The sequence below is a fragment of the Leptonychotes weddellii genome, chromosome 4, assembly GCF_054177405.1.
Source record: "Leptonychotes weddellii isolate Sample4059 chromosome 4, ASM5417740v2, whole genome shotgun sequence".
NCBI lineage: Eukaryota > Metazoa > Chordata > Mammalia > Carnivora > Phocidae > Leptonychotes > Leptonychotes weddellii.
Window position 1 is genome coordinate 87,598,027 of NC_138372.1, and position 13,368 is coordinate 87,611,394.

At 34.4% G+C, this 13,368-nt stretch overlaps 1 protein-coding gene across 10 annotated transcripts in view; it reads right to left on the reverse strand.

Moving 5' to 3' along the window:
* Positions 1 to 13,368, reverse strand: part of PHTF1 (putative homeodomain transcription factor 1) — a 45,026-nt gene that overhangs the window by 25,009 nt on the left and 6,649 nt on the right. For 4 of the 10 annotated variants that reach the window (XM_081815705.1, XM_031016902.2, XM_081815706.1 and 1 more), the window contains exon 4: positions 10,778 to 10,923. The exons of 4 other annotated variants lie outside the window; for them this stretch is intronic. In XM_081815705.1, the coding sequence (XP_081671831.1) occupies positions 10,778 to 10,912 (135 nt within the window). In that variant the 5' untranslated portion in view covers positions 10,913 to 10,923. Of the gene's footprint in view, positions 1 to 9,326; positions 9,348 to 10,378; positions 10,485 to 10,777; positions 10,924 to 13,368 lie in introns of those variants that run through there. 2 more of the 10 variants (XM_081815711.1, XM_081815708.1) reach the window with 2 other exon arrangements.

Consider the following 13,368-nt stretch of genomic DNA (forward strand, 5'->3'; position numbering starts at 1 on the left):
TTATTTGTTTCAGAGGTACAGGTCTGTGATTCAACAGTCTTACACAATTCACAGCGCTCACCATAGCACATACCCTCCGCAATGTCTATCACCCAGCCACCCCATCCCTCCCACCCCCCACCACTCCAGCAACCCTCAGTTTGTTAACTTTCCTATTTTCTACCTCTTTTGTCTTTTTGACCTGCTTTCTGGAAATTTCCTCAAGTTCTACTGAATTTTTCATTTTGCCTCTTTGAGTTCATTTCTTTCTGTTCTTTTTATTTTGGAGGATTTATTCAAATACCTAGTAATCACTGGCTTTCTTTATATATTAGAATGAAGCACTGAAAACCTGATGGACTCAATATTCTACTTCAAGGTACATATCCGAGACAAATGTGTATGTATTTCACTAAATAATGTGTACAAAATGTTCATAGAAGAGTAATTTCTAAGAGCTCCAGACTGGAAACTACCCAGCGACAATAACTGGATATTGCCCATCAACAGTAGAATGCATAAATAATTGTGGTGTTGTACTGAATAAAACACAATTATGCAACATGAATGAATCTCACAAACATAAAACTGAAAAAAAAATTAGACTCAAATGTGTATGTATTGTATAATTTCATTTATATAAAGTTCAAAAAGGCAAAACTAATCCACAGCACTAGTAGTCAGGATACTGGTCTACCTCTGTTGGTAGTAGTGACTGGAACAGTATGGAAGGGAAGCTTCTATGGTACTGCTAATTATCTGTCTCTTGATCTTAATGCTGGTTACATGGTTACATTCAGTTTGAGAAAATTCCCCAACCTTTACACTTAAAATTTTGTTATATATGCATGTGTATAAGTATATCCATATTTACTGAACATGTTTTACTTCAACAGAAAACTTATTGGAAGCTCTATGTATATGAGCATAGCTTATAGACTTGGGATTTCACTGCAGAGTAATCAACCAGCTTAAGGGAATCACCAAATGTCAATATCTGGAGGCATTTTTTGTGGGGTCATTCAAGGCTCTTCAAAGAATATTCCAGTATTCTCCTTGTTTGAAGGTTAGGAAGGCTAAAGATTTCTGTGGTGGAAGTTTTGAGATTAAACCAAGGGGCTCACAATTCTGCTTTTAGTATTGTGATTCTTGCCTGCCCTTCAGTGTCCACAGACTGTTCTCCAATGAATTTTCTAAGAAATATCACCAGTCTCCTTCATAAGGGCATTGTTCCCCATCTTTAAGGGATTGATGAGAAGACAAAAGGTCCAATCTCTACGTATATGAAGTTATTCAATCCCCCATTTAACTGCCTCACATGAAACCTGGTGCATTCAAGTCCTAAGCCTCTCTGGGGAGCTCTGCAGGTCAACTGGCATTTTCCCCTGCTCTCCTAGCACTCTCTTCCATTCATTTTTCATCTTCCAAATATATGTTGATTCCTTATCTACTGAGATCTTCCTCCTCAATCTTTTTCCTTGACTTTGTGGATGTATTCATTTTATACAACCCCTTTATGGATTCCTTTCGTGTAATTTAGTGGTAACCCAGAAAGGAGAGATTATAAATTTAGTGTGTGGCCAATCTACCACATTTAACCAAAAATCTAGTCATAAATTTTTTTTTCAGGGCATGAAGAAAGAATCCTTTCAGGGCCTTTGTCTTCTACCACCTCAAATTAAAAGTAAGTTTGTGAATTATCTTTTGTGTTTCAAACTCCTGGTTTGACTAACAGTTTTGTTTCAATACTATTAATAAATAAAACTTTTAAAAGATGAATTTTAATTTTATATTCAACATGTGTAAATGCTAATCCAGCCTTTAAAATTAGGTATTTAAGCATTAAAATTAAAGTAAAAATTAAAGGTTACAGCCATTTCAGACATGGAGCCAGTACTGATCTTTAGTTCTGTTTAACTAATCAGATTTTGCCAAACAATTTCTCTTAAGTGGATCCTATGTTTCTATCCATTTCAACTACAAACTATAGATTTTAGAGGAGAATGTTCTAAAACCCTACACGTAATAAAATTAAATCTAAGGAGGAATCAAAATTTGAAAGTTAGACATTTCAGAGAAAAAAATAATCCTTTGGAACACACGTACACTAATTTTTGAAATATGCATAATATCCATGGGAATAACAATTATCTTGGCTACATACAAAATCAGAAATTAAAATTGTAAAAGTAAAAATATCAATGTATTATTTTCTAACAGACAAAGACCTTGTGGACCTTTATTTCCTTCAGACAAATACCCAGAAATGGGACAGCTGGATCAGATCATAGTTCTATTTTTTTTTTGAAAAGCCTCCATACTGTTTTCCATAATAGTTATTCCAGTTTACATTCCCACCATCAGTATATAAAAGTTCTCTTTTCTCTACATCCTCACCAACACTTACTATCTTCTGACTTTCTGATAAGAGTCAAACGGTCCTGACAGGTGTGAGGGGATATCTCACTATGGTTTTGATTTACATTTCCCTGATTATTAGTGATGTTAAACACCTTTTTCATATACCCATTGGGTATATCTTCTTTGGAAAAATGTCTGTTCAGGTCCTTTGTCCATTTTTAATTGGATTACTTGTTTTTAACTATTGAGGTGTAAGAGTTCCTTATATATTTTGAATGTAAACCATTTATCAGATATATGGTTTACAAATATTTTCTCCCATTCCATAGGTTGCCTTTTCATTATTGCTTCCTTTGCCGTGCAAAACACTTTTTAGTTTGATGTAGTCTCACTTGTTAATTTTTGCTTTTGTTGTCTGTGCTTTTTTGTCAAATTCAAAAAACTCTTGGCCAATGAGCCCCTGGTTTCTTCTAGGACAATTTCAGGTCTTACACTTAAGTCTTTAATCCATCTTGAGTTGATTTTTATGTGTGGTGTAAAATAAAGGTCCAATATCATTCTTTTGCATGAGGATATCTATCCAGTTTTCCCAACATCATTTATTGAAGAGACTCTTTTTCCCATCATGTATTTTGGCACCTCTGCCAAAGATTAGTTGACTGTGTAAGCATGGGTGTATTTCTGGGGTCTCCATTTTGTCCCATTCATCTATGTGTCTTTTATGACTGTATCATACTGCTTTGATTACTATAGCTTTGTAATATAATCTGAAATCAGGAAGTGTGATGCCTCCACCTTTGCTCTTCTTACTCAAGGCTGCTTTAGCTATTTGGAGTTCTTTGTAGTTCCATACGAATCTTAGGATTTTTTTTTTTTTTTTTGCATCTGTGAAAAATACCATTGGAATTTTGATAGACTGCTTTTAATCTCTAGATTACTTTGGGTAGTATGGACATTTAACAATAGTTCTTCCAATCAATGAACATAAGATATCTTTCCATTTTTTTGTGTCTTCTTCAATTTCTTTCATCAATGTTTCATAGTTTTCAGTGTACAGATCTTTCACCTTTGTGGTTAAATTTGTTCCTAAATATTTTTTTTCTTTTTGATGCTATTGTAAATGGAATTGTTTACATACATTGTTAATGTATAAAAATTTTCATTTTCATTTTCATTTGTCTCAAGATTTTTTTTTTCTCAAGGTATTTTTTATTTCCTCTTTGACCTATTGGTTGTTCAAGAGTATGTTGCTTAATTTCCACATATTTGTGAATTTTCCACTTTTCCTTCTGTTACTGATTTCTAGTTTAATACCATTGTGGTCAGAAAAGGTACCTGAAATAAATTCAATTTTCTTAAATTTGTTAAGACTTGTTTTATGATCTAACAAATGATCTATCCTGGAGATATTTCCATGGGTGCTTGAAAAGAATGTGTATTCTGCTGCTGTTGGATAGAATGTTCTTTATGTGTCTGTTAGTTCTATATGGCCTAAAGTATAGTTCAAGTCCAATGTTTCCTTAGGATTTTCTGTCTGGATGATCTATCCATTGTTGAAAGTGGGGTACTGAAGCTCCCAATGATTACTGTATCATTGTCTATTTTTTCCCTTTAGGTCTGTTTATATTTGCTTTATATATTTGGGTACTCCTACATTGGATGCATAGATATTTACAAATGGCATAGTCTCATTGTTTTCTTTCTTGTTCTGATAGTTTGTTTTTAGTATAGAGAAATGCAACAGATTTCTATATATTGATTTTGTATCCTGTGACTTTACTGAATTCATTTATTATCATTGTTTTTGGTGGAGTTATTTAGGGTTTTGTAACTAATATATGATGTCATCAGCAAAATGTAACAGTTTTACTTCTCCCTTTCTGATTTGAATGCCTTTTATTTCTTCTTCTTGCCTAATTGTTCTGGCTAGGACTTCCAATACTATGTTGAATAAGAGTGGAAAAATGGGCATCCTGTCTTGTTCCTGATCTTAGAGGAAAAGCTTTCAGCTCTTCACCACTATGATGTTAGCTGTGGACTGGGAGATCTTGCCTTTTGTGACAAAATGGATGGACTTTGAGGGCATTATGCTAAGTGAAATAAGTCATACACAAAAAGACAAATAAAATATGATTTATCTTATATGTGGAACCTAAAAAAAATTAAAAACCCAAAACTAACAAGCCACACTTACAGATACACAAAAGAGATTGGTGGTTGCAAGAGCTGGGGGTGGGAGAAATGGGTGAACTGTGTTTTTCTATTAGTTTAAAGAAATTGAATAAAAATTAAAAGTAATAATAATAAGGAAACATTGGCCTCAAAAGACACATTAGATACAATGGACTTAACAGATATACACAGAACATTCCAACCACAAGCAACAGAATACACATTCTTTCTCAAGTGCACATAATAAATTCTCCAGGATAGATCATATTAGGCCACAAAACAAGTCTTAATAAATTTAAGAAGAATGAAATTATATCAAGCACTTTTCTGAACACAATGGTATGAAACTAGAAATCAATTACCAAAAAAAAAAAAAAGGAAAATTCACAAATATGTGTAGATTAAACCACATGCTACTAAAAAAAAACAATGCGTCAAAGAAGAAGTCAAAAGAGGAATTTAAAAATTTGAGAACAAATGAAAATACAACATACCAAAACTTATGGGATGAAACAAAAGCAGTTCTGAGAGTGAAGTTCATAGTGATAAATGCCTACATTAAGAAAGAACCCTAACAAATAAACAACACCTTAACTCTACAGCTCAAGAAACTAGAAAAGAGGAACAAATCCAGAGTTATAGAAGGAAATAGCAAAGATCAGAACAGAAAAAAAATGAAATAGAAACTAAAAAGATGACAACAGAGAAGATCAACAAACTAAGAGCTGGTTTCTTTAAAAGATAAACAAAATTGACAATCTTTAGCTACACTTACCAAGGGGGGGAAAAAAAGAGGACTCAAATAAACAGAATCAGAAATGAAAGAGGAAATGTTACAACTGATACCATAAAAACAAAGGATCATAAAAAAACTAATATGAACAATTATATGGCAACAAATTGGACAACCTAAAAGAAATGGATAAACTCCCAGAAACACAAAACCTCTCAAAATGGAGTCAGGAAGAAATATTTGGACAGACTGATTAATAATAAGGAGATTGAATCAGTAATCAAAAACCTCCCAACGAAAACAAAATTCCCATACCAGATGGCTTCACTAGTGAATTCTACCTAACATTCAGAGAATTAATATCAATCCTTCTCAAACTCTTCCAAAAAACAGAAGAGGCAGGAATGCTTTCAAACTCATTTTATGAAGTCAGCATTACCATGATACTAAAACCAGACCAGGACACTACAAGAAAAGTAAATTACAGGCCGATATCCCTAATGAATGTAGATAAAAAATTCTCAACAAAATATTAGCAAACTGAATTCAACAATACATTAAAAGGATCACACACCTCAATCAAGTGGGATTTATTCCAGGGATGCAAGGATGGTTCAACATTTACAAATCAATCAATGTAATATGTTACATAACAAAATTAAGGATAAAAATCATATTGTCATCTCAATAGATGTAGAAAAAGCATTTGGCAAAATTCAACATCCATTTATGATACAAACTCTCAACAAACTGGGTATGGAGGGAATGAACATCAACATAATAAAGGCCATATATGGCAAGCTTCATTTTTTCATTCACTTGATTTTCTAAATATATATTACTAATTCACCTTGAAACTCCCTATAAGTGTTACAAATTTGCACCCAATATACCCAAACACAACAAATACCAGTTTCTTTTTTTCCCCCTTGAAGATACCTATAACAGTTTTCTATCTTCCTCCTTCTTTCTGGTCTCATTGTTTTCCAGGCCTGATATATAAACTGTCATCCTTGGACATCTCTTAATTATCCTGGAATTCCCTTTATCTCACTCTGTGCTGGCTATCCTGTTTCCTGTACTATGAATTCCTCTTTTTTGGTTTACTCATTCATTATAATACAGTATATGTTTCCCATGCTTTCTGAGAGGGGACATGGGTGATATATTTTTTTGAAACTTTGAAAATCTGAATATATCTTCATGTGGTGCCTTATACTTGGCTAATAAACTTGGCATAAAAACTCCAACAGTATGGGGGTGAGGGAGCATCCAGTTTGTTGAACACATCCACACTAGGAGGGTGACATACCCCAACTCCACAGGAAAACAAGCTCCTATACTCTGGATCCTCCCAGACCTTGCCCTATGTATCTCTTCATCTAGCTGTTCATCTGTATCCATTATCATATCCTTTAATAAACTGGTAAATGTAAGTAAGTGTTTCTCTGAGTTCTGTAAGCCTCTCTAGCAAATTAATCAAACCCGAGAAAGGGGTCATGGGAACCTGATTTGTAGCCATGTTGGACAGAAGTTGTGGGTAACCTGGGGACCTACTACTTATGACTGGTATCCAAAGTGGGGTGGCAGCAGCCTTGTGGGACTGAGCCTTTAACTTGTGGTATGTGACACTATATTCAGGTAGATAGCATCAGAGTTGAGTTGAATTGTAGGATCCCCTGAGTGGTTTCAGAGAGAACTGCATGGTGTTGGGGAACGCTTCCACATGTTTGGTGACAGAAGCAAAGTGTCTGGTGTGAATAGTAAAAGAGACACAAGAGAAACACACAAGGTAGATCGAACCAAGTTTGCTTTTTAAGTTCTGAAATATGATAATGCTCCTTAGTATAGTTGCTAATCACTCAAAAGATCCTTTCATCAACAAAATAAAGGCCATACATGACAAACCCACAGCTAACATCATACTAACATCATACTCAGCAGTGAAAAGCCAAAAACTTTCCCGCTAAGATCAGGAACAAGACAAGGATGTCTCCTCTCACCACTTTTTTTCAACATAGTGCTGGAACTCCTAGCTGCAGCAATCAGACAAGAAAAAGAAAAAAAAGGCATCCAAATTGGTAAGGAAGAAGTAAAACTGTCCTTACTTGTAGATTACATGATACTATATATAGAAAACCTAAAGACTGCCCCCAAAAACTATTAGAATAAATGAATTCAGTAAAGTTGTAGGACACAAAATTAACAAATGTGGATCATTTCTCTATACCAATAACTACTAGCAGAAAGAGAAATTTAAAAACAATCTCGCTGATGTTTGCATCAAAAAGAATAAAACACACAGGAATAAATTTAACCAAGGAGGTGAAAGACCTATATTCAAGAACTTTAAGACACTGATTAAAGAAATTGAGGATGACGCAAATAAAAGATATACCATGGCTCATGGATTGGAAAAGTTAATATTGTTAAAATGTCCATAATACCCAAAGCAATCTACAGATTCAGTGCAATCCCTACCAAAATACCAATAGCATTTTTCACAGAACTAGAAAAAATCCTAAAATTTGTATGAAGCCATGAAAGACCTCAAATAGCCTAAGCAATCTTGAGAAAGAAAAACAAAGCTGGAGGTATCAGAATATCAGATTTCCAGCCATACCAAAGATCTATAGTCATCAAAACAGTACAGTTAGTACTGGCACAAAAATAGGCACATAGATCAATAAAACAGAATAGAGGACCCAGAAATAAACTCATGCTAGTATGGTCAATTAATCTACAACAAACAAAGCAGGAATACATAAGGAGGAAAAGTCAGTCTCCTCAATAAATGGTGTGGGAAAACTGGACAGCTACATACAAAAGAATGAAACTGGACCACTTTTTTAAACCACGTGCAAAAATAAACTCAAAATGGATTAAAGACCTAAATGTAAGGCCTGAAACCATAAAACTCCTAAAAGAAACCATAAGCAGTAAACTCTCAGACACTGGTCTTAGCAACATATTTATGGATATGTCTCCTCAGGCATGGACAACAAAAGCAAAAATAAACAAGTGGGACTACATCAAAATAAAAAGCTTTTGCACAGTGAAGGAAACCATTAGCAAAATGAAAAGGCAACTTACTGAATGGGAGACAATATTTGCAAACAATATATTCAATAAGCAGATAATATCCAAAGTATATAAATAACTCATTGAACTCAACACCAAAAAAATAAATAATCCGATCTAAAAATGGGCAGAGGAACTGAAGAGACATTTTTCCAAAGAAGCATGCAGATGACCAAGAGACACATGAAAAAGTGCTCAACATTACTCATTATCAGGGAAATACAAATCAAAACCACAATATCACCTCACACCCGTCAGAATGGCTAGTATCAAAAAGACAAAAAATAACAAGTATTGGCAAAGTTGTGGAGAAAAGGGAACCCTCATGCACTGTTGGTGTGAATGCACATTGGGAATGCACATTTCAGCCACTACAGAAAACAGTATGGAGGCTCCTCAAAAACTTAAGTTATAGAAATTCTATACAATCCAATACCCAATTCTACTTCTGGGTATCAGGTATATACCCAGAAAACAAAAACACTAATTCAGAAAGATATATGCACCCCTATGTTTACTGCAGTATTACTGACAGTAGCCAATATATAGAAGCAACCTAAGTTTCCAGTGATAGATGAATAAAGAAAGAAGATATGGGATATGCATACAATGGAATGTTAGCCATAAAAAAAAAAGAAATTTTGCCACTTATGACAGCATGGATGGACCTAGAGCTAAGTGAAAGAATTGAGAGAAAGACAAATACCACATGATTTCACTCATATGTGGAATCTAAAGAACAAAACAAAAAGACAAACTAAACAATAAACAACCTCATAAATACAGAGAACAAACTGGTGGTTGCCAGAGGAAAGGGGGGTTAGGATGGGCAAAATAGGTGAAGGGGATTAAGAGGTACAAAATTCCATTTATAAAATGAGTAAGTCATGGGGATGAAAGCACAGCATATATATATATGTATGTGTATATATATATATATCAGATACAGTCAAGAATATTGTAATAAACTTTTATGGTGACAGATGATAATTGCACTTACCATGTTGAGCATTTTGTAATGCATATAAATGTCAGATGGTTGTGTTATACACCTGTAACTAATATAAATCTTTGTTAAAATCTTTCCAATTTCAAAATGTGTATATTTCAGTTCTGGTAAATGTATTATTTATTTGATAATTTCTTCCCCGCCATGTATTTCCTTTTTCTGGAACACCTCTTAGCTGGTTGTTAGGCTTCCTTCATGAACTGTACTCACTTTTCTATTTTCTTTTTCCTTGTTCTTTTGTATGATTTTTTTGAGAAATGGCTGCAACTTTACCTTCCACTTTTCTACTAAATTTATTGGGTATTTTTGTTTTCTGGTTCTCTTACTTTTTCATCTCTAGTCCATTTTTTTTCTTTTTCTTCCCTTTTTTTTTTAAGTATCCAGTTCTTTACACATATTAACTGTATCTTTAAAAATAGCATTCTTATGATTCCTTTGTCATTCCTTTATCTCCTTTTTCCTTAGGTTTCAAATATTTGATGATTTTCAACTATCCATTTACATTTAAAAGTGAGGCACTAACATGCTGAATGAGAGTTCAGTGTGCAATGGGTGAAATTTGTTAAGCAGCGGGCCTCATTGTAGAGGGGTAGCCAGCCATTTCATTTCCAGTATCCTTTGGTCTTTTTAGCTGGCCAGTTTCTGCAAGAAGCAATTCCAGTCTTCTGTTGGAGATCATAAACCTGGCCACCAGACTTTTACTTCATCTCCATTATTAGTACATTATTTCACCCCACTCTGTGTCTGGTATTCCAGAATCCAGCACTTCTCTGGCTCAGTCTCTCGAGACAGCAAGCTTCCATCCAACCCTCTGTCAGAGGAAGTGAGGGTAACTATGTGACCATGTAGAGTAAGGAAGAAGATCTGGGGATAGGTCTATTGCCCCTTATAAATGGCCCAAACAATCTTATTTCCAGTTCCACCTCATACCTGCAGATCTACCAGATGCATCTAATTCTTGTGTCTTTCAGAAATTAAATACAGGAGTTTTAAACAGAAAGGTCATTTGTTTTATATTGGCATTCCCTACAACAGACACTTACATTTTTACTTTCTTCACTTTCCAACTTTCAAAATTATGTTAATAGCTCTCATTTACGGTAGTCTTCTCTCCCATTCCTTTAATCCTTGTGGGCTAATACTTTTTTCCTATTTATTGTAATTTTAGAGGGGTTTCAAAAGAGATCAGATGGAGATTAAGGCACATATTCAAATCGTCATCTTCAATGAAGAGTCTCATCTGTCATGTACCCCACCCTCCAGCTTAAGAAATAAAACATTATAAATACAGTTGAAATCACCTTTGTGCTTATGATTAGCCCTTAAGACTTTTTCTAGGAATAAAAAAAATAATAAAATTTTCTAGGTATAAAATCATGTCATTTTCAAACACTGATATTTGTTATTCTAATATTAATTAGAAAAAAATTAAAAAGTAGCACCTGGGTGGCACAGTCAGTTGAGCATCCAGCTCTTGGTTTCAGCTCAGGTTGTGATCTCAGGGTCATGAGATCAGGTCCAGCACTGGACTCAGCGCAGAGTCTCCTTGGGATTTTCTCTCCCTCTGCCCCTCCCATTTGTGCTCTCTCTAAAAAAAAATTTAAGAAAAATAGAAAGAAGGAAGGAAGGAAGGAAAGAAGGAAGGAAGGAAAGAAGGAAGGAAGGAAAACCAAAGAAAAACAAAGAATACAAATATACTACTTTGAAGGGACACATGCACCCAATGTTTATAGAAGCATTATCTACAATAGCCAAATTACGGAAGCAGCCCAAGTGTCCCTGGACTGATGAATGGATAAAGATGTGGTTGTATGTATGTATATATCTATACATACATACATATATACAGTGGAATATTACTCAGCCATCAAAAAGAATGGATGCCATTTGCAACACCTGGATGGAGCTAGAGAGTATTATGCTAAGTGAAATATGTAAGTCAGGGAAAGACAAAGATCATATGATTTCACTCATATGTGGAATTTAAGAAACAAAACAAATGAGCAAAGGAGAAAAAAAGAGAGAGGGGCAAACCAAGAGACAGACTTTTAACTATAGAGAACAAACTCATGGTTACCAGGGGGGAGGTGTGTGGGGAGATGGGTGAAATAGGCGAAGAGGATTACGGAGTGCACTTGTGATGAACACCAGGTGATGTATGGAAGTGTTGAATCACTATATTGTACACCTGAAACTAATAGTACCCTGTATGTTAACAGGAATTTAAATGAAAACTTAAAAAAAATAAAAAGAAGTTTAAAAAAATACTAGAATGCTCATCTTAGCAAATATATTCCAAGGGATATGGGAGTGACTAAGTTGAGCTTCATCACTGAAAATGATGTTAGACCTTAAATTTAATATATTCTCCCAATTAAGAAATTTTAGAAGACAGTTTTCATTGGGAATATGTATGACATTCTTGTGTACAGTATTATGATATCTCCTATGTTTTTCTATTGGCATAACCTAAGAAAATAGTTATATTGAGATATAATTTACATATTATAAAACATCCATTTTTAGGTGTGCAGTCTTAGTAATTAATTTAGTAGGTTTCTAGTATATTTATAGAGTTGTGCGACCATCATCATATTCAAGTTTCAGAACATTTCCATTAACTCAAAAACAAGAATGGCAGTAAATCTCTGTTCCTATTCCCCAGCCACAGGCAGCCATTAATCTGCTTTCTATTTCTATATATCTGCCTTTTGTAGAAATTTCATATAAACTGAATTACACAGTATACAGTCTTTTGTGTCTGGCCCCTTTCATGTAACATAACATTTTTGAGGTTCATCTATTTTGTAGCATGTATTAATAGTTTTAATTGCTAAGTCATATCCCATTGCATAGTTATAGCATATTTGTTTATCACTCACTAGCTGATAGACATTTGGACTTTTTTTTCCAGTTTTTGGCTATTACAAATAGTACTGCTATGAATATTTGCATGTGCTCATATGTTTTTATTTCTTCTGGATAGATACCTAGGAGTAGAAATGCTGGGTATATGGAGAGTACATATTTAATTTTTTAAGAAACTACCAAACTATTTTCCACTTTCCATTCCCACCAGCAGTGTAAGAGCATTTTAATTCCTCCATGTCCTTGTCAACACTTGGTAAGGTCACTCTTTTGAATTTTAGCCATTCTAACAGGTGTATGGTAGTATCTCACTATGATTTTAATTTGTACTTCCCTAATGACTAACAATGTTGAGCGTATTTTCACGTGCCCATTAGCCATTCATTTACCTTCTTCGGTAAAATATCCATTTGAATATTTTGCCCATTTTTGTATTGGGTTTTTTGTCTTCTTATTGGGTTGCAGGAGTTCTTTATATATTGTACATACAAATACTCTAAATATATAAAAAATATATAAATATAAAATGTTTTCTCCCAGTCTATGGCTTGTCTTTTCATTTTTCAGTGGGATATTCTGGAGTAAATCCTAACCTATAGCTATAGATTTTTTGTAGACACCCTTTGACAGATTGAGGAAATTACTTTTTATTTCTATTTTATTGTTAATGGGCATTAAATTCTGTCAAATGCTTTTGTTTCTAATGAGAAGATCATGCAGTTTTGTCCTTTATTCTATCAACATGGTATATTACATTAATTTATTTTCAAGTGCTAAACCAACATTGCATTCCTAGGATAAACCCCACTTGGTCACAGTAGATAATCCATTTTATATGTTGTTGAATTTGGTTTGCTAATATTTTCTCAAAGACTTCACACCTATGTTCACAACGATTTTTCTTGTGATGTCTTTGTCTGGCTTTGGAATCAGGATAATACTGATCTCATAAAATGACTTGGGAAGGGGCGCCTGGGTGGCTCAGTCGTTAAGCGTCTGCCTTCGGCTCAGGTCATGATCCCAGGGTCCTGGGATCGAGCCCCGCATCGGGCTCCCTGCTCAGCGGGAAGCCTGCTTCTCCCTCTCCCACTCCCCCTGCTTGTGTTCCCTCTCTCACTGTGTCTCTCTCTGTCAAATAAATAAATAAAATCTTTAAAAAAAAAAA